Source organism: Dipodomys merriami, unplaced genomic scaffold (assembly GCF_024711535.1).
Source record: "Dipodomys merriami isolate MVZ:Mamm:240054 unplaced genomic scaffold, mDipMer1.0.p SCAF_17, whole genome shotgun sequence".
Lineage (NCBI taxonomy): Eukaryota > Metazoa > Chordata > Mammalia > Rodentia > Heteromyidae > Dipodomys > Dipodomys merriami.
In genome coordinates this window covers 9543321-9571214 of record NW_027203048.1, presented here as the reverse complement: position 1 = coordinate 9571214, position 27894 = coordinate 9543321, and the positions used below count along the sequence as shown (strand labels likewise).

At 44.9% G+C, this 27894-nt stretch overlaps 1 protein-coding gene across 1 annotated transcript in view; it reads right to left on the bottom strand.

The window, feature by feature from the left end:
• The window catches only part of Dpysl5 (dihydropyrimidinase like 5), an 82832-nt gene that overhangs the window by 37131 nt on the left and 17807 nt on the right, over window positions 1-27894 (bottom strand). The window contains exon 2 of the mRNA XM_070025192.1: window positions 13719-13983. Within this exon, the coding sequence (XP_069881293.1) occupies window positions 13719-13979 (261 nt within the window). The 5' untranslated portion in view covers window positions 13980-13983. The remainder of the gene's footprint in view (window positions 1-13718; window positions 13984-27894) is intronic.

The window sequence follows — 27894 nt, the reverse complement described above, 5'->3', positions numbered from 1 at the left end:
TGACAGGTGCATGCTAAAATACACAGCTATTGGTTGAGATGGTATAGTGCTAACTTTCTGCTTCAGCTGGCCTTGGACTTTGATCCTCCCAATCTCTGAATCCTATGTAGATAGGATTACAGGTGTGAATCATCATCATTTGACCCAATTTGACAATTTCTTAAACTCTAAACATACAGGTGTAGCCCCACTGAACAACTAATGTATTCTTTATCAAAATGGACACCAGGAAGTGAAAACATATTCTAGGGGGAGGACAAAAAAGGGACACATGAATGGAGGGAGAAAGAATGAACAAATTCAGTCATTATATTCAATGAACATTATGTTAAAAGAGTTGAACTCAGGGCCTGAGCACTGTCCCTGAGCTTTTGTGTTCAGGCTAGCACTCTACACGTGGGCCACAGCTCCACTTCCAGCTTTTCTGGTAGTTAATTGTAGATGAGTCTCACAGACTTTCCCATCTGGGCTGACTTTGAACTGTGTTTCTTAGCTCTCAGCTTCCTTAATGGCTAGGATTGCAGGCATGAAGCATCACTGTGGCCCAGCTTTTTCCTTCCTTTAAACTAATGGAGAGGAGCAAAATGCAGAGCTTCTTGTACTGTGTATCAAGGCCCCCATAGTGCACACAGGATATGTCTAGTTCTGTTCTGAACCTGAGATTTCAACATGCAATGATCTCTCTGCACTGACAGATTCTTTGCAAATATTCTATTCTGGGAGCTGAGGGAAGGATCCGCATAGGAAGTTATTTCCGATACTAGATTAAAATTTTATAAAAAATGATACATCTTCCCTTCACTTTTGTTCTATGAAGGATTACAGACCTGGCCTACATTTTGGACTGTCAGTTAAATGGGAGGTAGAATGAAAGTTGCCAGTAAGGTTTTGTTAAGCAAGATAACTGGTTTGAAGCAGGACATCTTTAAATAACCAGATGCCTGCAAAGTGTGTAACACTGACTGCTTTTGAAAAAAGAGAGAAAACACTATCTGAAATTGATTACAACTGAAATATAAAATGCACAACCAACCCTAACAGAAATTAAATCCAATAAGAAATGTACTCATTATCTTGCCCATGTAATTGTAACCCCTCTGTACAGTATTTTCACAATAAAAAATAAATAAAAATTAAAAAAAGAAATTAAATCCATTTTTCTCAGTTCCAATCTAATGCTTAAGAGTTTAATATGTATGCTCATGACAGAACTGCAAAATGGGTTTTCAATGGGTTTTTCTTTTTTTTTTTTTTTTGGTCAGTCGTGGGGCTTGAACTCTGGGCCTGGGCGCTGTCCCTCAGCTCTTCAGCTCAAGGTGAGCGCTCTACCACTTGAGCTACAGCGCCACTTCCGGTTTTCTGGTGGTTTATTGGAGATAGGAGTCTCACGGTCTCTCCTGCCCGGGGTGGCTTTGAACCGCGATCCTCAGATCTCAGCCTCCTGAGTAGCTAGGATTACAGGCGTGAGCCACCAGCGCCCGGCCTCAATGGGTTTTTCTTTAATCAACACGATCTACCTCAGATTATAGGCGTGAGCCACCGACATTCGAAAATCTGCCTATATATTTAATAAGGTTCTTTACAAATACTAACTGAATGCACACATGTAATGCACCACTATAATCCTGATTTTCCAGAAGGAAATTGAATCACACAAAGACATTAACTTGCTCAAATCATACAGCTAGTGACAATGGGGCTGAAGTTAAACTTGGGCAACCTGCTTCAACCAGCATGGCACCAAAGCAACCATAGCTCACACCTATAATCCTCCTAGTTGGGAGGCTGAGATCAGGAGGATTCTCATTTAGGGCCAGCCATGAAGAAAAATTCTTGAGACCCTTGTCAACCTATAGCTAGTGGTATGCAGTGGTATGTGCCTATCATCCCAAGCTATATGGGTGGGGGGCTAAGATTGGGGGATCATGGCTCAGAGCAGTCAGGAAGCAAACTCAGAGACTCTATCTTCATGGGGGGAAGGGAGAGGAAGAGTTGGACTCAGTGGCACAAACCTGTAATCCCAGCTAAGGTGAGAAGCCTAAAGTGGGCAGATCTTGGCTCAAGTGCATGCCTAGAAAGGAAGCAAGACTCTATCCTAAAAATAACCAGTAAAAATCAGGGCTGGAAGAGGAATTCAGTGGTAGAGTTTCAGCCTAGCAAGTGTTAAGATCCTAAGTTCAAATACCTTCAAAACAAAGAACTTCCACACTAAGCTGACAGCCAGCCCTTACAGGGATGTCTACTCTAAATTCGTGGGGAGTCACAGGTTACATCCCTAAATATAAATCACAGCCTCTGACTCTTAGAATCTTCAACCTGGATGAAAAACAAACAACATGGGAAATAACATGGAAGCTCCAATGACAAATGACAGCTGAGCAGAAAAAGTAGGATGCTGGAGTTGAATCTGGTGGAGGAAGTGTGGCAAAGGTGGCTGGGTATTGAAGGAGGGGTTCTATGGATGGGATAGGAGGATGGCAGCAAGAAGTAGCCAGCCATGGAGTGGACAGTGAGGGTAAGGCCAGATCTGGAACTGCCCAGTGTGAAGATTCAGAAATCCAAACTTGACATCTTAGAACACAGGGAGCTCAAGCTGCAGCTTGATGGATGAGACAGAGAGAGCTATGATGAAGGTGGCCAAGAGCACTAATTTAAAAATGTAAATGTAGTTGGGTGCTGGTGGTTCACACCTTAATCCTAGCTACTCAGGAGGCTGAGATCTGAGGATCGAGGTTCAAAGCCAGCCCTGGAAGTAAAGTCTATGAGACTCTTATCTCCAATTAACCACCAGAAAACCAAAAGTGGCACTGTGGCTCAAGTGGTAGAGCACTTACATTGAGCAAAAGAAGCTTAAGGAGGGGCTGGAGAGGTGGCTCAGTGGTAGAGCGCTTGCCTTACATGCATGAGGCCCTAGGTTCAATTCCCCAGCACCACATAAGCAAAAAGAAAAAAGCCAGAAGTGGTGCTGTGGCTCAAGTGGTAAAGTGCTAGCCTTGAGCTAAAAGAGCTGAGGGACAGTGCCCAGGCGCAGAGTTCAGGCCCCACAACTGGACCCAAAAAAAAAAAAAAGAGAAGCTCAGAGACAGCACCCAGGCCACAACCAACAACAACAACAACAAAAAATGTAAATGTAAAGTCTAAAACAGTTTTAAGTAGCTAAAGCAAAATTGGTGACTGGAGATGTACTAGGCAAAATGTCTACAGGATGGCCGCACGCTCGCGTGTGTGTGTGTGTGTGTGTGTGTGTGTGTGTGTGTGTGTGTGTGTGTGTGTGTGTGTGTGTGTGTGTGTGTGTGTGTGTGTGTGTGTGTGTGTGTGTGTGTGTGTGTGTGTGTGTGTGTGTTCCTGTGGCAAGAAAAATTCTGAAAAGATTCCTAGTGACCCACATCCTCGTATGATCACCTTCTGCTGAGTAGGGGAAGGGCTCAATGAATAAGATAGAAACATTACCCAACACCAGATCGTACTCCACGGCACAATAACTTCCAGACAAGTGCAGACCCTCAGTGGCCTCAGCTAATAGGTTAGCTCATCCAGAGAAGGGCTCTTACTGCTAGGAGAGATTGCTGCCAGGATTTGAGAGGGATTTGTGAAGACAGCCTCTGTTGCTGGCTTTGTAGATGGAGAAGGTTGTGCAGCAAGGCGTGCTGGCAACTTCAAAGAATTGAGATTAGCACCGAGCTGAGAGCAGTAAAGATACAGGGAGCTCTGCCTCTGAACTGTTAGAAACTGAGTTACAGGCCACATGCAACAGCTCACACCTATAATCCTACTTGGGAGGCTGAGGTCGAGAGAATCAGAGTTGGAGGCTAGCCTGAGGAAAAATTCTGAGAGACAGTCCCAACAAATAAAAAGCTGAGCATGGTGTCACATACCTATTGATCATAGCTATGCAGGAAGTATTAATAGGAAGCTAGAGGTCCAGGCCAGATGTGACATAAATGTGGGACTTTATCTCAAAAACAAGCAAACAAAACAAAAAAAAAGCAAAGAGCCAAGGGTGTGATTCAAGTGGTAGAGCACCTAAGTTCAAATCCTAGTATCACAAAACAAAAACAAAAGCCCTTAATTTTGCCATAACCATACAAGTTTGGCAGGAGACCTTGAATTCCAGCTGAAAATACAGCCCAGTGACATTTTGGTGGTGGTAATAAATGCTAATAAATGGGTGTTTCAAGTTGTTATGGTTGCAGTAATTAGTGACACAAAGGAAAACAAGTCCCTTGCAAGTGGACTAGACATGACTGGGAAGGTAGAGAGTTGTCTCCAGGTGGCTGTGTGAGGGTTCACATCATGAAGCATTTTTAGTGTTCTTGATCATAACTGTTAGTATCCTAGAGAGGAAAGTGGACAGCAAAGCCCACTATGCTGACCCCAGCCAGTACAGCTAAGCCAGAGAGAAGCCAGCTGGGGTTATCAGGATGGCAGAACAGGAACATAGGTAATAGAGGACAATGGAGTAATCTCATTGTGAAACACCAAGTAGGTGGATCCTTTCTCAGGAAGGCAGATGGGCTGGAGTGGAAGTAGGCTGACCCTATTAGGGGGTTAACATTTATCATCTGTGTATTCTGTACTAACCTCTGGGAGAAGTACTTGTCATGCCCCACCTCATTAACCCTTATAAGCATCGTTTATAATAGTATGAACTGTTTAGCCCCAAGGCACTAACATCTTCGTTAACCCTATGGGGGGACCAGTGCTTCATCAAGAAGCTGCCATCTTGGATGTGCTTATGCTTTGATGTGTGTCAGTTCATAAAGCCTTCATCCAGCAAGCTGACTGACAGCCACAGAGTGCCAAGTATTTGCATGCAGCTATAAGGTCACACGCTGTCTGAAGGGATAACTATTCAGTCCTAGTGTTTAAGGAGACCCTGAAGGGGCTGGTAAAGACATCAGTTGGCTCCAGTACTGGGGGCAACTCGTTCATCTTCTCTGGGTCTCCTAGCAATGGGAGGGTGGGATTCTGTGATTTCAAAAGTTCCTGCCAGCTTTTAGCAGGAATGAAGAACTTTCTAGACTTAGGAATGTCAACTAACAAGCAGGACTACATGAGTCTAGACTTTTGTAAGCAAAAGTGTTAGTGAAGTGCTTAAAGACAGGAATGATTATTTTGGCCAGAATTAACAGAAGTAGACAGAAACTGGAGTCAAGAGAAGAAAGAGAGGCTGGGAAGATGACTCAGTGGTAGAGTGCTTGCCTTGTATGCATGAGGCCCTGCGTTCCATTCCTTAGCACCACATAAGCAAAAAAAAAAAAAAAAAAAAAACCGGAAGTGGGTCAAGTGGTAGAGAGCTAGTCTCTCTCTCTCTCTCTCTCTTTTTTTTTTTTGGGGGGGGGGGAGTCTGGTCGTGGGGCCTGAACTCTGGGCCTGGGCACTGTCCTTTAGCTCTTCAGCTCCAGACTAGCAATCTACCACTTGAGCCACAGCGCCACTTCTGGCTTTTTTCTTTTTACTTATGTGGTGCTGAGGAATAGAACCCAGGGCCTCAGGCATGCAAGGCAAGCGATCTACCACTGAGCCACCTTCCTAGCCCCTGAGAGCTAGTCTTGAGCTGAAGAGCTGAGGGACAGCTCCCAGGCCCAGAGTTCAGGCCTCACGACTGACCAAAGAGAGAGGGGGTGGGGAGAAAGTGAGCAACACTTAAAGATTTAATCCAAAGACAGCCCATTTTAGAGGCAAATACACTGTGCCTAGAGGAAAATAGAATCCTTGGTAGGACTGGGCACCACAGGGAGTTCATATGTTAGCCTGGCATGGACCCTTCCAGATAAGATCCTCTGGAAAGGAAAAGGGGGGGAATCATGGCCCTCTATCAGGGATTGGATGTGACAGGCCATCCTAGTCTATGCCACTGAGTGTCCCCTAGGCTGATCCCATGCTGAACAACATTCTTCTGGTTAGGATTTAGCTTCTTGCAGGCTGACTGTAAGATCCTCTGTGCTGATTTTGAGTTCCTGGGGGGCTATCTCTGTGACTGGGTCTCCAAGAAATAGGTAAGCCCCAGCCAGTCCTCTGATGACAGCTGTACACTGCCAACTTCTCTCTCCATCATCACTTCCATGGGTATTGTGTCAGGAATGCTTAGCAAGCACAGGGTCTGGAGGCCCAGGCTGGGGTTGGGGGCCTGGAGTGTAAATTAAAAGAAAGAAGCAAGTATGACTGGCAAGGGTAAGGCGAAGCAGGCCCACACTTTCAAAGAGGATTCAGATGTCAGCCCAGGCAAATAGGCTACAGTCAGATGGGTACCAGTGCACAACCAGGGCCCTGGGCCACTCCAAACAGGCAAGAAAGTGCCCGAACAATCTTCCCACTTGTGGTTAGAATCACCAGAAATGCTTTAAGAAACACTGATGGGGGAGGAGGCTGCCTAGAGACACGGATTTAATTGGTCTGGCTAGGGCCTGACACTGGCATCTGTTAGAAATTCCCCAAATGGTTCTAATGTAATTTGCTTCCAAGGGTTGAAAACCATTGGCCTAGACTGCAGTTCTTAAAATATTTTTGAAGGGAAGGGGGGCAGCAAAGACACATTGGGAGATTTTTTTTTTTTCATTTATACATTTGTGTCCCTTCTGTCAATAGAAAAGGTCTGGCACCTATACATGTGTGTGTGTGTGTGTGTGTGTGTGTGTGTGTGTGTGTGTGTGTGTGTGTGTGTGTGTGTCAGTTCTGGGGCTTGAACTCCAGGCCTGGGTGCTGTCCCTGAGCGTGTGTGTGTGTGTGTGTGTGTGTGTGTGTGTGTGTGTGTGTGTGTGTGTCAGTTCTGGGGCTTGAATTCCAGGCCTGGGTGCTGTCCCTGAGCGTGTGTGTGTGTGTGTGTGTGTGTGTGTGTGTGTGTGTGTGTGTGTTTGTGTGTGTGTGTGTGTGTGTGTGTGTGTGTGTGTGTGTGTCAGTTCTGGGGCTTGAACTCCAGGCCTGGGTGCTGTCCCTGAGCTTCTTGCTCAAGAATAACACTCTACCACTTGAGCCACAGCTCTACTTCCAGCTTTTTCTGTAGTTAATTGGAGATAAATCTCATGGCTTTTCCTGCCTGGGTTGGCTTTGAACTGCGACCCTCAGATCTCAGACTCCTGAGTGGCTAGAATTATAGGCGTGAGCCACCAACACCTAGTTGGCACCTATCATTTAAAATAAAGTGATTCTGCTATTTTTCATTTGGCAATGAGAGCACTTTAGTTAATGGCAGTCTTGTTATAACAAATGCAAGTTCTATATACAGTTAGCTGAGTCCTGGCACAAGGCCCCACAACTGGACTGAAATCTCACATATTTGCCAATGCAGTTGGGTCCCTAGATTTCATTCTCCCTCCTCCCCTTTGTACGCTGCAGAGAATGGCTGTCTTCTAGAATGAGGTCTGTGTTATTAGAAAATAAGTAGTCCTGCTTCTGGCCGGCAGGCTGCAGGGTATGGGGGAAGTGGTGCTGGGGTAGGATGATCAAGTGGATCTGGCTGAATCAAGTGACCAGACTGTGACAGGGGCGCCAGGCAGAGCCTGACACTAAAGTGCTCAAGAAACATCCCTTCAGACCTAACACAATGGAGACCTACATGGAGACCAGCAAAGACAGGCTTTCAACTGTTATATTTTTTTTCCAAATCAACAAGCAGCAAAAGCTGAGATGGCATGCAGGGTTCAAGACCTGCTGGATCTGCCTGACAAGCACAAAGAGATGCAACTTGATCCCTCCTTCTCTCCTGGCTAATCACTTAGTGAGCTTTTCCTCCGGATTATTGTTCTATTATAAACCCAGCTGCTTAACATGAATCAGCCTTTTTGGCATGAGCTAAGCAAGCTGGTCACAGTCTCTCAGGATGCAGAGCCCCTCCACAAGTGCTAAGGTGCTGAGACTAATTAAACCCACACATCCCCATCAGCCAGCACCTCAACATGGGGGCATTTTCTCTCCTGAGATTTTATACCTGGGGAGTAACTAGTGGAAGTCCAAAGTCGGGAGCCAAAGTATTTAATGTAGGAACAGTAAGGTGGAAAAGAAATGCAGGAATTGAGGGAGGAACAACGGGAAGTTCCTTGTTGGGGTGGAGGCCTGAGCAAAACTGTATTGGGTCTACTGAGAGAAGAGTAAAAGGGCTGGGTAGGAGGACAAGAAATAGTTACTCAGAGGATGGAGATAACTAAGAGTCTCTTTAGGTGACACTAACAACCAGGATGGCTGTTTAGACTGCGATCTAAATTCCTCACAACTAGTTCCTGACATGGGATGGGGGTGCCTGAGGCAACTCAAACCTACAGAAACTGAGAGATCTGGGTCTTTAATCCCATGAAGGCCTTTGGATGTTTTCTGGAGGCGTCTGCTCCTGTGGATGAGAAGCCTAGAAAATATCGAGTTACCCACCACCTTTCACAAGGATTTGTGTGCAGAGTGCTTCATTTGCTCTGAAGACCTGAAAGCTGTGAGGGGAAAACCTGTCAGTCCTAGCTAATGAGGCCCCTGCAGAAGACAATGTGGAATGGAAGACAGAAAAGGCCAGCCTGCCCTCTGTGAGGCTGGTAAATAGCGCCGTGACAGTGAGATGTGGCCCTGGACTAAACATGTCCCACAAGCAAGGACAGCAACCAGCAAACTATAATTTTTGGTACAAGGCCTGAGCATAAAGAAGGAACCTCAGGACAGAATAATGCGATTATTAGAATCACAGTGATATTAAACACTGTGGGCTCTCTTATGCTTTTGCTGGGAGTATAAATTGTCACAACTAGCTTGGAAAACTATTTGGCAGAATCTACTAAACCTCAACACACTTGGACTATATAATAACCCAGCAATTGCATGCGCACAAAATGTGTATGCAACATAATAAATTATATAGGACTCTAGGCATTCACACACAATGAGACCAACGAAGTATATTCTTAGGGAACACAAAGGCACAATGCACAATGCCTATGTGCCTCTGATCACATAAAATAATATTTATTGAAATGAACTCCAAGCTGGGTGCCAGTGGCTCACACCTGTAATCCTAGCTACTCAGGAGGCTGAGATCTAAGGATTGCAGTTCAAAGCCAGCCCGGGCAGGAAAGACCGGTGAGACTCCTATCTCCAATAAACCACTAGAAAACCAGAAGTGGCGCTGTAGCTCAAGTGGTAGAGCGCTCGCCTTGAGCTGAAGAGCTGAGGGACAGCGCCCAAGCCCAGAGTTCAAGCCTCATGACTGACAAAAAAAAAAAAAAAAAAATGAACTCCAGGAAATGGAAACAAGATTTATTCCTTCATTGTTTTTTTTTTTCTTTTTGTCTTGTTTGTTCATTTCTTTGTCTTTGGGAGGGTGGGGGCACAGAGATGGAGGAACCAAGGGTAAACAAATGCAGCAATGGTACTCAAAATGAACTATATAGCTTGTGGGTGGAGATAGGAGGAGAAAACTGGGAGATAGCAAGGGAAGGGGTAACATTGTCCATAAAGAAATGTACTCATTACCTGACTTATGTAACTGTAACCCCTCTGTACATCACCTTTATAATAACAATACAAAAGTTTTTTAAATGCATACATACATGTTTGCCAAGACATGTACAAAAAAAATTCATAGAGCCGGGTGCCAGTGGCTCACGCCTGTGATCCTAGCTACTCAGGAGGCCGAGATCTGAGGATCGCGGTTCAAAGCCAGCTCGGGAAGGAAAGTCCGTGAGACTCTTATCTCCAATAAAACCACTAGGAAACCGGAAGTGGCGCTGTGGCTCAAGCGGTAGAGTGCTCACCTTGATCTGAAGAGCTGAGGGACAGCGCCCAGGCCCAGAGTTCAAGCCCCACAACCGACCAAAAAAAAAAAAATTCATAGCAATAGTGTATGTGAACCCCAAACTGGCAAGGCCCAATTGCCCACTGGTATTTACACAACAATATGGACAGCTGGGAAGGTGGCTCAGTGGTAGAGTGCTTGCCTTGCATGTATGAGGCCCTGGGTTCAATTCTTCAGCACCACATAAACAGAAAAAGCTGGAATTGGCACTGTGGCTCAAGTGGTAGAGCACTAGCCTTGAGCTGAAGAGCTGAGGGACAGTGCATAGGCTCAGAGCTCAGGCCCCGCAACTGACTCCCTCCCACCCCCCAGAAAACAAAAAACAAAACAATATGGACAAATACTTCAACCTAAGGGAATATACTGCTTGGTTTCAATTACATAAATAATCAAAACCAATCTATGGCCAAGAACCAGTGGTTCATGCTTGTAATTCTAGCAACTCAGGAGGCTAAGTTAGAAGTTAGCTTAGACAAGAAAGTCCATGAGACGCTTATCTCCAATTAACCACCCAAAAAGCCAGAGGTGGAACTGTGGTTCAAGTGGTAGAATGTAAGACACAGAGCTCAGGCTCTGAGTTTAATACTATTTAATACTGTGCCAATACGACCACACTCATACACAAAATCTATGATAAAGATTCTAAAAACTACTGACTCACATTTTAAATAGGTAAAATGTGTATGTGAAGTATATATCAACCTACTACATAAAAAATGTTAATTTTGGGGCTGGGAAGGTGGCTCAGTGGTAGAGCACTTGCCTTGCATGCATGAGGCCCTGGGTTTGATTCCTCAGCACCACATAAGCAAAAAGAAAAAAGCCAGAAGTGGCGCTGTGGCTCAAGTGGTATAGTGCTAGCCTTGAGCTGAAGAGCTGAGGGACAGCGCCCAGGCCCAGAATTCAGGCCCCACAACTGGGCCCCCCAAAAAAATGTTAATTTTTTTGAGGGGGACAGGCAGGACAGGAGTTTGAACTCAGGGCCCTGTGCCTGTTCCAGGTGCTATACCATGAGCCACTCTGCTAGTTCCTTTCTGTGTTGGTTCTGTGATCCTGTTTGTGCTTCCCTTTGTCTTTGGGATGATAGGTGAGCACCTTGAACCACGATCCCCCAATCTCTACCTCTCAAGGAGCTAGGCTTGAGCCATTACACTCAGCAAATTTTATAATACTGTAGGTCAGAATGATGGGTACTCTTGGTGGGAAGCAGTATCTGGGAGGGGTTTGTTGGTGATAATGTTTGGTTAATTGACAGGGAGCATTCAAGCTACATTCAGTTGTAACAATTCAGTATGCTTATTGTTTGTAAACTGCATATTATTACTTATTATTTGTACTTATTATTTGTATATCTTTGTCTGCTAGTGACAATAACCACTGGGTTAGTTCAGTGTATGGAATGGTGATCTGACTATACTTAGCTGCTTCAGGAAGGTCTTGATGCCATAAGGGTTAACTTGCAAGAGGACAGAAGTTTGTAAGGATGGGATTTCCCATTTCATTAGCAAAGCATAAGCTGCAGGGTTCAGGGGAGCTCTCAGAGTCCAATTTGGGAGTGTCTGACTACATTTTCTTTCTAGGGCTCAGCTAGAGTGGGCAGGTATGATCCCACACACAGGCCAGGGAGCATCCGTACATCTGGTCTTGGCTATTGTGAGCCCTACCAGTGCAGTCTTCCAAGGGTCTACTTTGCAGCCTGTGGATTAGGAGTGGATGTGTCAACCCCTCAGGGAGATCTGCAGGCCACCTGCTTCAGTGGATAGGCTCATAGGACTGTGTCCCCAAGGCCAACCTCCTCTCCTGCAACCCCAGCCAGGCTTCTTAAGGTGGGTTTAGGAGTCCTCATCCATCATTACTTAACAGCAGAAACACCTGAGTCCCCAAAAAATGAATCTCTGGGGGAGAGGTCTGTGCAGAGGAGAGGTTCCCTGAAAATGCCAGAGAGAATGGAGAAGGGATTTCATGGAGGATTTGAGGCTGAGGGGGTAAGCAGAAGTTGGATTGCAGCCATAGGACTAGGACCTGTGAATCCTTTTCTTTTTTGGGGGGGGGTCCGGTCGTGGTGCCTGAACTCTGGGCCTGGGCGCTGTCCCTCAGCTCTTCAGCTCAAGGCTAAAGCTCTACCACTTGAGCCACAGCGCCACTTCCAGCTTTTTTCTTTTTTTTTTTCTTTCTTTCTTTTTTTTTTTTTTTTTGGGTCCGGTCGTGGGGCCTGAACTCTGGGCCTGGGTGCTGTCCCTCAGCTCTTCAGCTCAAGGCTAGTGCTCTACCACTTGAGCCATAGCATCACTTCCGGCTTTTTTTTTCTGCTTATGTGGTTCTGAGGAATCGAACCCAGGGCCTCATGCATGCAAGGCAAGTGCTCTACCACTGAGCCACCTTTCCAGCCCCAGCTTTTTTCTTTTTTGTTTATGTGGTGCTGAGGAATCGAACCCAGGGCCTTATGCATGCAAGGCAAGCACTCTACCACTGAGCCACCTTCCCAGCCCTGTGAATCCTTTTCAATCAGAGGAGAGTCCTTCATAAATCAGGCACTACAAGGGGCTGCTGCCAGGGTGGGGACTTGTCTCCTTTTCTGATTCAACTCTATTGTAAAGCACCCCTTCTGACATCCACTGAGTATAGAGCCCCACAAACAGTAGTGACACTTATTCCTTCACTCAACAAAGACTTTATGGGGCAGCTGCTCTCTCTAGGTGAGTGCAGGGTCTGGGAAAGCAAAGGATTATGTCCAGGTCTTGGCCTCGGTAAAGTCAAGGAAAGGCTAGCAATGACAGGTTTCTAGAGCACAGATAAAGAACAAAAGAACCTTTTGCAGCTCTTTGCACAGGGTAATTTCCTCCTGATTTGTATGTTTCACAGATTTAAACCTCTGTATTTTGTATTCAGGGACCTATAGACCTGGCTCTATAAGTGTTAAATATTGTCCGTGATAACTCTCACTGAAAGCTGAGTGCTGGTTGGCTTATGCTCAGGGACTTGAGATCCAGAGGATCATGCTTTGAGGCCAACCCTGGCAGAAAAAAAGTCCATGAGACTCCATCTCCAAAATAACTAGAACAAAGCAGGGCTAGAGTCACAGTTCAAAATGGTAGAGTACAGTTGAACAAATGTAAGGCTTTGAGTTGGAACTCTAGTACTAAAAAGAAAAAAAAGAGGAAACAAGGTAACTTGAACTTAATAGAAAACCCACTAGTTCATCCCAAGTTATTTTTTAAAAAATAATAGACAAGCCTCATGCTGGTAGCTCATATATGTTATCCTAGCTATTCAGGAGGCTGAGATGAGTATCACAGTTCAAAATCAGCTGGGGTAGGAGGTCTCTGAGAGTCTTATCTCCAATTAATCACCAAAAAGATGGGAAAGAGAGCTCAAGTGGTAGAGGGCTAGCCTTAAGCAAAAAATTCAGGGACAGAACCCTGAGTTTGAGCCCTAGGACTAGTACATGTACACACACACATACACACACACACACACACACACACACACACACACGTACACACAATAAATAAAAGAATAAGATAGGAGAGATCATAGAAGCTAGGTATGTCTCTCTTAAAATTTTTACTATTAAAACCAGCTAAATAGGTGACTTTATAATCTCACAGACTTTAGGAACCAAATTTATCTTATGTATAAATGAGTCCACCAAACCAATCCTTCCCCCTACAAAAACAAGCTATTCCACAATAATAAACACCACTCTCTAGTCAATATTACATAACACAGAAATACACAGATATATAGTTAAGTGGTGCCATCAAACAGGCCTAAATCTCCTTTTGGTGCCATCTATACTTGGGCAGAAATCTTTCTCCGAGTCGTCTCAGTGGCCTCTAGCCACACTCGTGGTAGCAATACAGCAAAAGCACCTATTCACCCAGGTCTCACCTGGGGCAGAATAAAGAAGCAAGGAGGAAGCCACACCTCCAGTAAACAAGAGCTTTACCTTGGTCCCATGGTAGAAGTCGTCTACACATGTGGCGTTCATGAAGGTCTGGTGGAAGTGGGTGCTGGTATCGATTCCGCCAGGGATCACCAGTTTCCCAGTGGCATCGATCACCTTGGCCCCGCCGGGGATCATGAGCTCACGGCCCACCTGCTGGATGATGCCATTCTCAATGTAGACATCAGCCTCATGGGTGCAGTCATCGTTCACCACTTTCCCTCCTTTGATGAGAATTCTCACGCTGGCTGAATTGGCAAGCATGTTCCTACAGAGGGAGAGAAGGGAACCAGTTCAAGGTCAAAGTCTCTGTCACTGCCCATAAGGCTCCTTGCTCAGAGTAAGCAGGGACAGGAAGTCCCTGTTGCTTCATCGTTGGAGAAAATTAGCTCTAGAGCCAGCTGGGGTCACCGGCCTCCCCGTAACATCATAGTGTGGCCAAGAGTAGGGGAAGCTGGACCCACAGAAACATCACCTTTTACCTTCCCAAACTGCTGGGAGTTTATAAAGAATTTTCATATTTATGACCTTGTTTTATTCCAAAAATAACTCTAAGAGTTGCTTTTATACATAAGAATGCTGAAATTGTGAAAGAATGTGTGGCTACCAAGTAGTTGAGTCAAACGACATGTCTTCTAGGATCAGTGTCTCTCTCGTACCCGATGGTGTCCCAGAGATACCAGAGGCTCTAGACCTCACAGCTGTCTAACTGGGAACATTCTTCACATCAGATGCCGTTTATTTGGGCCTCTAGGAGGCAAGGCCAACACAGAGGACCCTCCCATAGAGGCTTGCTTCCCTGTTTGTGGGCTGCAAGAGCACTGAAGAGCTGTTTAAAAGCCCCCATTTCCAGAGATTTGGGGGGTCAAATGAGGTCTTCCTTCATCTAGAGCAAACTTCATTTTTTGGGATCCAATTCAACTGGCCCCTTACCCCTTCTAAGAAGCTGTTCCTGCCTCTACCAAGTGTCTTTGCAGGATCAAATGCTTCACATCACTGGTTTTGTTCCCATCCATAGCTTGAGGCCCTCAAAACAGAATCCCACCAGTCATCTCTGTCCTGGCTCCTCCTCTCTGGCCTCAGGTGCAGGATTCTCAAAACTGGCAAGTAAACAAGTGACTAACCTCACTGACTTCCCAAACTCTGACAACAACCAAACTGGTCTCAGGCCTGAGTAGTAGACTAATATCCTATTTGTTTCTGGGATATCTGGCAAGTCTATGTCCAGGAGAATGCTTGACTTCTCTAGGAAATTACTATGAAGAGAGTGGAGGAAGCAGCATGTTTTCTCTTGTCCTCATCATTTCATTTCACCTGCTATCAGGCAAGTTCTTGCAAGGACATGTCTCAAGGACAGGCCTCTGGATCCGTGGAAGGCATAGCTCTTGAAAGCAGATAAGTCAGTTGTCCAGAGTTTGGCTTGCTCTTCTCGATGGATTTGGTTTGAATAGTGGGTTTGGGGATTTTGTTGCCAAGCCTGTCAGGGTGGCATGCATGGAATCTTAACACTAAGAGACCTTTCAGTATCCTCTGAGTCTGAGCACCAGGTGCTGGTGTTGCTGTTAGGAGAGGCGGATACTTGGGGACTGCAACTCAGGGAGTGCTGGCAAACAAGACAGGTGGCTGGAGTGACAACTGGGCTCTGTGGATATCTGCTTGCTCCCTGCAAGGCATCCCTCTGACCTCAAAGGAGAAGACATCTCTTCCCTAGCATGGAAGGCACTAGCATAGAGGCTGTGGGAGAGATGAGATAGAGAGACTAGGGAAGATGGAAACAGGGACAGCCTTAGCTATAGCCACAAGCTGTGTCTGAGGCTGGACACATTCCAGTTTTCCACTGTCTGAAAACTGGAGTCTTATATTCCTAAGCAATAACCTGGAACTGGATTTAGTTTTTAGGTGACATAAATAGCTACTCTGGCCAAATTCATTAATATTTGCATTCTCTCTCACTCCCCCACCCTCTTTCCTCTCCCTGCCCCTCCCCCTCCCCGCCAACACACTCTCCAAGCCAAGTCCAGGTCTGACTGGTAAAGGAGAGGTCCAAGTTTGTATGGCAAGAGGGGAATGGTGGCCTTGGGGGTTGCTGAACACATATGAACACCTAATCCTCTGCATGAGCGTATAATCCTCATCTTTTCAAGCCACTTTAATGTAAGAGGAAAAACAGGCAATAGAACACTGCTGCACAGACTTTTACATCCATGTTGCAAATGACAACATTGGTTTGCAGCATTCACCAAACACTGTGGATGGAGAACCTGGAGAGTGGTATAGGAATAAATAGGGGATTCTGATCTGAGCTTTGCTGCTGCAATCAAAAGCCAAAGGCACTGCCTTTAGTAGAAATAAGAGTAATGGCTCTCAGTAAATTAATACCAATCTTGGGCACCTTGCATACATTTCATCCACGTAGCAACCCTGCAAAGCAGAAGGATGTGATGATCCCATTTGAACACAACTTTTGAAAATAGCAGGTAAAGGGAACCTGTTAAGGGTCTCACATTCCAAGGGGAAGGACTAGCTTTCGACACTGGTCCCTTTGGCTACAAAGGAAGGTTAGCAGATAGCACTCTGAGCAGAATAGGCACGGGTGATCCTATGTTTTTCATAGATTGCTGCAATTTCAAAAAGGTAGACAATAAACTTGTGCTGCCTTTTGTTACCTAATCGTTTATGCAAAATCTTTTTTCCTTAAAGATAAAAAGAAGCCAAAGGAATCCAGTGTGACCTTCACATGATGGGGCTGCTCCCGCCAACTGGCTCTAGTGCGTATTTCCCTCCTCTCAAACCCTCAACCAGTCCTTCCGTCCTTGTTAGAATCCCTCAAGGCTAACCTGACCCTGAAGATGACACTGGCTTCTGGAACATTCCTGGCCTGGGGATTCCATTCTCATGAATGAATTCCATTCTCAGAAATGGAAATCCAGGATGGACTGTAACCCTAGGTCACCATAGAAGGACATCGTTTTCAGAGCCAAGAGGATTCTATGCATAATGTCAACCTATGGTTGCTGTATACAGGGAGGGCCCTTCTCTAGTCCAATATGTAGCTTCTTTTATATAATCTTTATAATGCCCCCAGACAGGCACTAGGACTGCCTGCAGTTTTGCCAAGGGGAAGCTGTGGCTTAAACAAGTTAACGGAATGTCTTCAAGTTTGTAAGTAGAGATCAAAAGCCAGACAGTTTACTTTTGGAGTGCTGATGAACTGAATATGTCTCCTCATCACCAAATTTACATGCTGAACTCATATCTGGAGATAGTTATTTCTTGGACTTCAAAGAAATTTATTTTTATTGTAAAGGTGATGTCAGAGGGGTTATGGTTACATAGGTCAGGTAAGGAGTGCATTCCTTTTTGAGCAGGGCCACCTCTTTCTGGACATTTTTCAATGGGTTCCTTAGGACATTTTCATATATACGGTATTTTGAGCACATTCATGTCCATTACCCTCTGTCCCGTCCCTTTTTCCCTTCCACTGGTCCCCTTCCTTTTCCAAAACTGTCTCCTTTTATGTTCAGGTCTTGTTATAAAAATCTTCAACTGGCATATAAAACATGCAATACTGGTCTTTCTGAGTCTCATTTACCCTCCTACTGGTCCCCTCCTTTCCCAAAATAGTCCCCTTCTATATTCATGTCTTTTTATAAAATCTAGATTTGGCATATAAGAGAAAATATGCAACATTTGTCCAAATCTGGTTTATTTTGCTTTACATGATAGTCTTTAATTCCATTCACATTCCTGCAAGTAACATAATTTCCTTCTTCATAGCTGAATATAACTCAATTGAACATATATACCATGTTTTCTTTTTTTTCAATATATATGTTATTTATTTATTTACTTTGTCTGTCATGGAGCCTGAACTCTAGGCCTGGACACTGTCCTTCAGCTCTTTAGCTCAAGGCTAGTGCTCCACCACTTGAGCCACAGCACTACTTCTGGCTTTTTCTGCTTATGTGGTGCTGAGGAATGGAACCCAGGGCCTCATGCATGCAAGGCAAGCACTCTGCCACTCTGCCACCTTCCCAGCCCCATACCACGTTTTCTTAATCAACACATTCATGTGTTGATGTGTACTCAGCTGATTCCAAAACTTGGCTATGGTAAACAGTGCTGCAGAAAATAAGGTGTGGAGTTGTCTCTATTGTATTCTGACTTACTTTGGATATATGCCCAGGAGTAGGATTCTCAGATCATATGGCAATTCTATTTTTGGTTGTTTTTTGTTTATTTTTTTTTTGTGCCAGTCTTAGGGCTTGAACTCGGGGCCTAGGCATTGTCCCTGAGCTTCCTTTTGCTTAAAGCTGGGGCTCTACCATGAGAGTCTCAGTACTATTTCTGGCTTTTGGGGCAATTTTAGTGGAGATAATGAGTCTCACAGGCCGGGTGCTGGTGGCTCACGCCTGTAATCCTAGCTACTTAGGAGGCTGAGATCTGAGGACCATGATTCAAAGCCAGCCTGGGCAGGAAAGTCTATGAGACTTATCTCCAATTAACCACCAAAACCAGAAGTGGTACTGTGGCTCAAAGTGGTAGAGTGCTAGCCTTGAGCACAAAAACTCAGGGACAGAAGGACAGCACTCAGGCTCTGAGTTCGAGCCCCATGACACACACACACACACACACACACACACACACACACACACACACACACACACACACACACACACACACACACACACACACACACACACACACACACACAGAGGCTCACATACTTTTCCTGCCTAAGCTGGCTTCAAACCATGATCCTCATATCTCAACCTCCTGTGTACTAGGATTATAGATGTGAGCCACCAGGTCAGCTTCTGTTTTTAGTTTTTAAAAGAACCTCTGTATTGATTTCTACCAAACATGTATAAGGATTTACCATCCTTGCCAGCATTTGATACTGCTTGCTTGTTTTGTTTTCAGGCAATATTGGGGATTTTCATCCATGGCCTCATTTTTTTTTTTTTGGGTCCGGTCATGGGGCCTGAACTCTGGGTCTGGGCACTGTCCCTCAGCTCTTCAGCTCAAGGCTAGTGCTCTACCACTTGAGCCACAGTGCTACTCTGGCTTTTTTCTTTTTGTTTATGTTGTGCTAAGGAACTGAACCCAGGGCCTCATGCATGCAAGGCAAGCGCTCTACCACTGAGCCACCTTCCCAGCCCCCGGGGCCTCATTCTTGCTAGGTTAGCACAATACTATTATTGAGTCCCATGTCCAGTCCTGTTTTTCACTCGTTATTTTTAGGACAGGATCTCAGTTCCCTTGAACGTGATTAGGATCTACCTACTTCCTGTTGTAGCCAGGATCATAGATGTGTACCACAGTGCCCAGCTTCCCTTCCCTGGAGATGGAATCTTGAAGATTTTTCTGCCTAGAATGGCCTGGCATCGTGCTCCTCCCACTCTGTCTCTCATGTAGTATGGAATGACAGGAACACATCACTGTACCCAGCTATGGATTAAGAAAGAATCTTGCAAAAAGCCGGGCACTGGCGGCTCACGCTTGTAATCCTAGCTACTCAGGAGGCTGAGATCTGAGGATTGTGATTCAAAGCCAGCCTGGGCAGGAAAGTCTGTGAGACTCTTATCTCCAATAAACCACTATAAAACTGGAAGTAGCGCTGTGGCTCAAGCAGTAGAGTGCTCGCCTTGAGCTAAAGAGCTCAAGGACAGCGCCCAAGCCCAGAGTTCAAGCCCCATGACAGGAGGAAAAAAAAAAAAAAGAAGGAATCTTGCAAAGTTTTATGCCTAAACTGGCCACAAATTGTCATCCTCTCATTCTTGAGCCACCAGTGCTGCTCTTGCTTTGTTTTGTTTAATCTTTAAGTAGTTGTTCGAAGGGGTTTTAAATCAACATGTCAGTTTATGAGGACAATACATCATTCTCTCCATTTTTTTCTTGATAGCCATTCTGACTGGGCAAGATGGAATGTCAGTGTAGTTTTAAATTGCATTTCCCTGATGACCAGAGATGTTGAATATTTCTCTCATGTAGTTATTAACCGTTATACTTCTTTTTTCTATAAGTTTTTTATTGTGAAAATACTGTACAGAGGGGTTACAATTACATGAGCAAGGTGATGAGTACATTTCTTATTAAGCATTGTTGTCTCCTCTTTTGTTTTTCCCCTACAATCCCTTCCCAGTTATCCTTCTTTTGAAAATGATCAATTTATTTGTCCATTTACTGATTAAATTATTTATTCTTTGATGTTTAATTTTTTGGAACTCTATATATTCTGAATATTCTGGATAGCTGGGAAAGATATTCTATCATTCTGTAGGCTATCATTTGGAGATACCATTTAAGAAGTTTCTGAGGTTGGGCTGGGAAGCTGGTTCAGTGGTAAAGCGCTTGCCTTGCATGCATGAGGCCCTGGGTTCGATTCCTCAGCACCACATAAGCAAAAAGAAAAAAGCCGGAGCTGGCGCTGTGGCTCAAGTGGTAGAGCACTAGCCTTGAGCTGAAAAGCTGAGGGACAGCGCCCAGGCCCAGAGTTCAGGTCCCACGACCGGACCCCCAAAAAAAGAAGTTTCTGAGGTTAAATGAGGTCATCAAGGTAGGGCCCTAATAATATTATAAGGTGCCAAAATACCTTTTCCTTCCTTCCTTCCTTCTTTCCTTCCTTCCTTTCTTCATAAACTTTGAAGAACATGAACATAATAAAGCCTCAAATCCATAAGAAAATAAATTCCTGTTGTTTAAGCCACCTATTCTGTTAGCATTTTGTTGCCAGCCCTAACAAGTGCCCACACTCTTAACCTTGAATCACAATGCCAATATGGAAATGGTCCTCAGATCTGCAGCTGCCCAAGTAGAGCAGCTTCAGCATACATGTAAATCAATCCAGCCCCACTGCAAGGCTTCCAGTGCCATCCTAGTTTCCTGGCACTCTTCTACCTGCAGGTGGCGCTGCAAGCTGCTGTCATCAGAACTACCCACTGGGTTGAGCCTTTCAGAGTGAGCACACTCTGTATGGAGTAGATATTTCTGAAAAAATATGGTGTGTATTGGATGTCTGTGGAGACTCCAGTAACTGCTTCACTGGGGGACTGAAAGGTAAAGTGGATGTCTCTTGCCTAAGCACCTAAACACTAACTTGACAGACATTGGTTGAAACAGGGTGTCTTTCCCAGTGTACTGAGAGAAGAGCTGGCATGGGTGAGAGCAGCTGTTCAGAGATGGGAGGAAGGCTTTGTGACGTCATTATCCTCCCACACATTTCTACATTTTCAGGTTGTGTCAATCACCAAGCTTCCCAACCCCTTTTAATCCCCCCTCAGTGTTGACTGTTGACATTCATTATGCTTTCACCTCCCCCATAACCTCATTAGCACCTGTTCCTAAAGCTTTCCAAGATAGTCTTTGCTAAACGAAACAAAAGAAGTATGTTCTGGTATCTCTGTGCAGCCTGCCTGCTGTCTGTGTGTGTAGGAGTGAGCACATAGAATGGAATTGGGGTGAGTGGGTAAGGAAGGTATTTCAGACCTCTCAGGAGAGACCTCAAAATTGAAAGATTTGAGAGCAATTGTAATTTAGGCTCCTAAGCACTACAAATGCCCCTAGCTATGTCTGTCTGTCTGTCTGATCTGATGGAAGCAGTAGATCCAGAAAGAATTATCCTTAGAGGTATGGTCAGAAGGAAACAAAACTGTACAGCAGGTCAAGTCATCCAGCTTACTCAAAACACAGCAGCCATAGCACCTATAGACAGAGCCCATACTGGTTCACCAGATGCTGTGAAATGCATATTTGTGATCCCACTCCCATCTACCGAAGCCTGAATCTCTTGAAGATGGAAAGGGGGGGGGGTGGTCTGTGGATGGTAACTAGGTCATGAGAATGAAGGCTTCCTAAATGTGATTTGCACCCTTATTTGAAGAGACAGGACAGAGAAATCTCTATATCATGTGAAGATACAGCAAGAAAGCATTTATCCAAAGCCAGGAAGAGAACTTTCATCAGGAATTCAGTTAGTGAGTGCCTTGATCTTACAACTCTCAGGCTTCAGAACTGTGAGGAATAAATTTAGGTTGCTTAAGTTCCCTATGCTTTTTTTGTTATACCAGCCTGAACAGACAAATACATTGTATTAGACAGAAATGAACACTACAGCCAAATCATCATTGAAGAACAACGGGGCCTTAAAATAAATGTCATTTCATTTAAAGATTTTTGGCTATAATACACATCCCATATGTTTAACAACAACAAAAAAAAGCTTTGATCATTCAGCCATTTTGTCTATGCAAGTTAAAGAATTCAGAGCACACTCCTGTCTTGTCAAGCAGAAATGATAAAAATGCCAGACAGTTAAAGCCACTAGAAAGAAAAAAAAAATTCAGAAGTATGGAATTCTACAGCTACAGATTCGACCAATCTATCCTAACTTTCCCTCCAGACTCTGCTTTTGTTGTTGGTGGTGGTGGTTGTAGGGCTTGAACTCTGGGCCTAGACGCTGTCCCTCAGCTCTTTAGCTTAAGGCTAGCACTCTACCACTTGACTCACAGCACCACCTCCAGCTTTTTTTTTTTCTGTTTATGTGCGCTGAGAAATCGAACCCAGGGCCTCATGCATGCAAGGCAAGCACTCTATCACTGAGCCGCCTTCCCAGCCCCCAGACTCTGCTTTTTGTGTGTATGTATGTGCTATTATTGGATCTTGAACTCAGTGCCCGGATGCTGTTGTCCCTTACCTTTTACATTCAAGGTTAGCATTCTCCACTTCTGGTTTTCAGTGGTTAATTGGAGATAAGAGTCTCACAGACTTTCCTGCCTAGGCTGGATTCAAATGAGATCCTGAGATTTCTCCCTCCAGAGTAGCTAGGATTACCAGGCTCTGCATGTTTATCAACAATGACCTTGAACTGAAGGGAACTAATCCAGATCTAACAGGGTGTACCTCAAACATAGGAATCTTAAGAATTTTATAGCTCATACAAGGAAGCAACCATGCTTTCCACAGCAAGATGGTAAAATTTTTGCTATGCCAACATTTCTCCAACTGTACACAGACTGAATTCTCCTGATTTCCTGACTCTGTGACACAGTGTCCTTATGTTCCTGAGCCAGTGTTAAGGTGATATGTGATGCTGGGAACAGGGGCTTCTGGGTGTAGGAAAAGTAAGGGGCTCTCCATGCTTAAAGTAGCAATAGTTATTGCTATCTGACAACAGACCTGTTGAATGACAGAACCTCTGCATATTTTCCCCAATCCTGGAGCTTAAACTCAATACCTAGGCACTGCCCTTAGCTTTTGTACTCAAGGGCAGTGGCTCTACCACTTGAGCCACAGCTTTTGGTGGTCAATCAGAGAGAGTCTCACAGACTTTCCTGCCCAGACTGGCTTCAAACTGAAATCCTCAGGTCACAGTCTCCTGGGTAGCTAGGATTACTGGGTAGCTAGGATTATAGGCATGAGCCACCGATACCCTGCTAGAACCCTTGCCTTTTAAAATTCTGCCATTGATCTGTTCTGATACAAAAGCACACAGGGAACATCTTGCTGAGCGGACAGTCAAGGTTATGGCAGCTGCTGAAATACACACACGTGACACTCCTCGAAGGCACAAGTGTTCATTCTGCCAAGGAAATGCCAACCCCAACCCTGCCATTTGGAATTGTCTGCTTCTGTCATCGCCTTCCCAGGCTCGGTGAGCACGCAGAGAGGCGAGAGACAAGGGAAGCCTGCACAGTCTGTCCCCCACAGCTGCCCCACCAGCAGCTCAGCTGGAAGCCACACATGCACAGAGGGTCAGAAAGGTACAAAAAGACCCTTCTTGCATAAATACTTTAAGTGAGCATGACAGGAGCTAGCTTAAGATGAGCATTTCCTCATTTTAACAGGCACTGGTTGGCTCACGTCCTCTTTTGAAAGAATCCACAGAAAAGCATGTGATTTTCCTCCCATATAACATGTCACTGTGGAAATCAAAGAACCTAATAAGAGTTGCCCAAGTGCCCTGTGATATGAAAGACCTGTGGCATTTAGGCCAAGCTTAATGGCAACCTAAGTGGCAACTTCAGGGGCAGGTGAAGCCAGCCTAGGACACAGGCTGGCTGGCTCCAATCACTTAATACTTGCTAAAGGAACAAAGGTAACACAAGACAGTTCTCTGGGAAGAAAACTAAAAGGAAAACTGCAGCTATTTCCCTTCTGATCAGCACAAAGGAAAACAGTGAGATGTCATTTAGCAGCCTTCCCCATGGCACAGCATTCTGAAAGTTGTGGCAGATGCTGAGGGTGTAGTTCAGTGGTATAGCACTTGCCTAGCATGTGTGAGACCCTGAGTTTGATCCTCAACACTGAAAAATGGGGAGATGTGGAGGGAAAGCTGACACAGCTCCCTGGGATCACTGGGAAAGGGATTCTTTTTTAAATGAAACAAGCCAACAAGTAAAATGTCCAACAGTTCACAAAAAAAAAAAAAAAAAGGAAATTTGCGGTGAGTGGGAAATGCCCAGAGTTTGAGTTAACAAATTCAATTTTCTAGAAAAGTATATTGCTTTCTAAATCTGGAAAGCACTAAACAATACTTAAAAATACCAAGCACAGCTGGGCGCCGGTGGCTCATGCCTATAATACTAGCCACTCAGGAGGCTGAGATCTGAGGATTGCTGTTCAAAGCCAGCCCGGGCAGGAAAGTCTGTGAGACTCTTATCTCCAACAAACCACTAGAAAATCGGAAGTGGCTCTGTGGCTCAAGCAGTAGAGCCTTGAGCTGAAGAGCACAGGGACAGCATCCAAGCCCAGAGTTCAAGCCCCATAACCTACCAAAAAAAAAAAAAAGACTAGTGAGGGATGTGATACCAGGGTCTGGACAGGAAGAAGGACCAGACAGGTAAAGAGTAGCACATGGATGGCACAGGCTACAGAGAGAGGCTGTAGTCGATGTTGCAACCACCATGTGACATCATGACACTGGCTAGAGCAAGGAGACTCAGAAAGTGCCGCTAAGCACTTCATTAACCAGACGCTGGGCAGCACCAGGCTTATGGATGGCCCAGAAGCATCTGCATCTGGAATACCACCCCACCTTTGTCAATGTACTACATTGTACTGCTGGATTACAACAGAGCCAGCAGCCAGAACAAGCTTCTTCAGAATGATGGGAGGAAAGGGAAGGGAAACATGACCCTGAACATAGCTACATGATGGCTGTGAATGAGGGCTTGTACTTGACAAAGTTCAAAACCACGCTCAGAAGAAAGGAGCTGCTATAACCCAAACCCAAGGGATGCCTCTGGTGCTCAGACCAGGCAGGAATTAAGGAAAGAACTAACTCTGGGCAGATGAATAGGAGCCTAAGGAGCTGAGTCCTTAACAGGTTAAGATCAAGAAAGAGGTTTTTAATCCCATGGGTTCATCTGGATTGGCCTGGCTCATATGTGGACTTAACAGACAAGCACCATCAGTGTGCCAAGGACAAAAGCCAAATTCCCAAGGATTAGTCATGAGAGGGTGGAAAGAAATGGAGCTGCAGAGCACTTGTTCAACAAGATTAGCACCAAAGAGAAGTGGGCATCTAGTTAGAAGCAAAAGCTGAGTGATGCTAGGGGGAGGGAGGTTGTTGGGACAGGATAACATAGGTCAGGCTCAGCTCTGCCACGCTTTGAGCATCCCAGCCCAAGGACGCACAGCCCAGCCTTGACACTTGGGCAGAAACTTGGCTCCTGTGAACACTCACTCCCTTGAGGCTCAGGAGCTGTCTCTGGAGTCTCAGGAGACCAAGTACCAGGAAGTATAAATGTAAATAAAACCTGTGTCCATCCACAAGCCCAGTCCCCCATGTCTGAGAAGGGCAGGGGGAGAAAGGACTCCTGGCCCTGAACTGAGGCTTAAACCAGGGAACTCTCAGCACTGGTGATAAGTAGAATCAGAGACTCACCGCCCCCTCTCCACAACCCCGCTCTGCCCCTGCTTCTTTTCCCCCCACTCCCTAAAAGATTCCTCAGTCCTGCTGAGCTTTCCAGGCCCCCACCAGCTGTCCCCAGGCCCCAGCAAGAATTCCACCAGCTCCTTTTGAAAGAAGTCAGCTGCAGCTCAAAGGCCTCCAATGGCCTGAGTGGCAGCTTCCCAGAATGCCAGCCAAAGAGTGGCAGGAATGGTATTCTCCTTCCACAGCTCTTCTTGATTTGAGACGGGGAGGGGGGATACCCATTCCTATCTACAAAAGCACCTCAAGCTTGGGCAACCAGATCACTCTAGATTTAGATTTAACTGGAACATGAAAAAAAAACTAATTTTTTCTCTTTTTAACTGAAAATTAACACTAACAACCATTTGCAACACTTAAAAATATGGGGAAAACAATAAACATAAATAAGTAAAAATGGTATGATTCCATTCAACACAATGAAGAAAACTAGACACAAGTGAGTTACAGAGTTTAAGCATCTAGTGGTAGGTAAAGCCATGAAGCAAAACTGAAGTCACAGTGGCTAGAGCAGACAGGGCAGTGGTTTGTCTCATAAAGAGGGCAGGGCCCATGGCAGCAGGGGACCTTGAGAGCTGAAAAGACTGTCTGAAATAAGTCTTTAAATTATATAGGTATTTTCTGTACCCTTGTGCATGTAATTAATTCATCAAACCTTTAAACATCCCGCAATGAGGGGGCCTTTACAGAGAAATGAACAGGAGCAGGTGGGAATGCATAGGATGTGCAGAGGATGAGAGGAAGGACTAGAGAGGGCAGTGGGGTAGAGCAGAGCCAGGAAGTTGAACTTTGCCCTCTGAATGTGCAGCCGTTGTCTGTCACATGGCATCAACACCATCAGCACCATCACTGCTCTTGAGTTCTTATGTGCTAGGCTCAAATACAACTTCTTACGATTCATAGATATATAAACATATATAAACAGAAGAACCCTAAAAGACAAAAATTAGTACATGAGTTATAGAAACAGCCCAGAAGCCTTACAACAGATGAAAGGATCTAAAAAAAATGGTACCTATATACAATGGAATTTTACATAGCCATTAGGAAGACTAATATGTCATTTGCAGGGTAATAGATGTACCTAGAACAAATCATGTTAATCGAGGTACTCCAAGCTCAGAGAAATAAATGGTTTCCTCTTATGTGGAAGTAGGTCTAAAATACAATAAATTGTATAGGTTTCTAGGCATTCACACACGTGAGGCCAAGAGAGGATACTCTTAGGAGAAGAACAGAAAGGCAATGCCTATGTGCATCTGACATACAAAATATTTATTGAAATGAACTCCAGGAAATGAAAACAGGTTTTTTCCTTTTTGCCATTTTCATTTTCTTTCCTTTTTGTCTTATTTGTTCATTTATATGTCTTTGGGAGTGTAAAGGGAGGCACAAAAGAGGGACAAAAGGTGAGCAATTGCAGCAATGGAACTCACTGGACTCCATGTTGAAAATAAACTATACAGCTGGGTGCCAGTGGCTCACACCTGTAATCCTAGATACTCAGGAGTCTGAGATCTGAGGATCATGGTTCAATGTCAACTCAGGCAGAAAGGTCTCCATGAGACTCTTATCTTCAATTAACCACTCAAAAGCTGGAAGTGGCAGAGTACTAGCCTTGAGCACAAAAGGGCTCAGGGACTCAGGCCCTGAAGTTCAAGCTCCACAACTGGGGGGGGGGGGGAGGAAGAAAGCAAGAAAGAAAATGAACTATACAATTTATGGGTATGGATGGGGGGGGGGGAACTGGAGGAACACGAGGAAAGAGGTGACACTGTTAAAAAAGAAACATACTCTTTGCCTGACTTATGTAACTGTAACCCCTCTGAACATCACCTTTACAATAACAACTAAAATAAATAAATAAATAAATATGTTCAAGGCCTGGCTAACCTCCACTACTTGAGAGGCGATGTTTAGGAGCATCTGGGAAGGAGGGTAGCAAGGGCAAAAGTTTACATGACCCCATCTCAAGCTGGGTGTGGTGGCTGTGCCTGTCATCCAGTTACTCAGGAAGAATAAGCAGGAGGATCATGGTCCAAACTAGGCTGGGCAAAACCCAAGATCTTCTCCCCAAAAGAACTAAAGTAAAAAAAACATTAAAATACACATCTAAGGGTTCATTTTCCTGACATCACATTATCTGACCTTTTCCGCTTGACTCATACATATACTAGATATTACAAATAAGGGAAACCATGGGACCTATGTTTCTTTGGGCCTGGCTTACTTCACTTAATATAA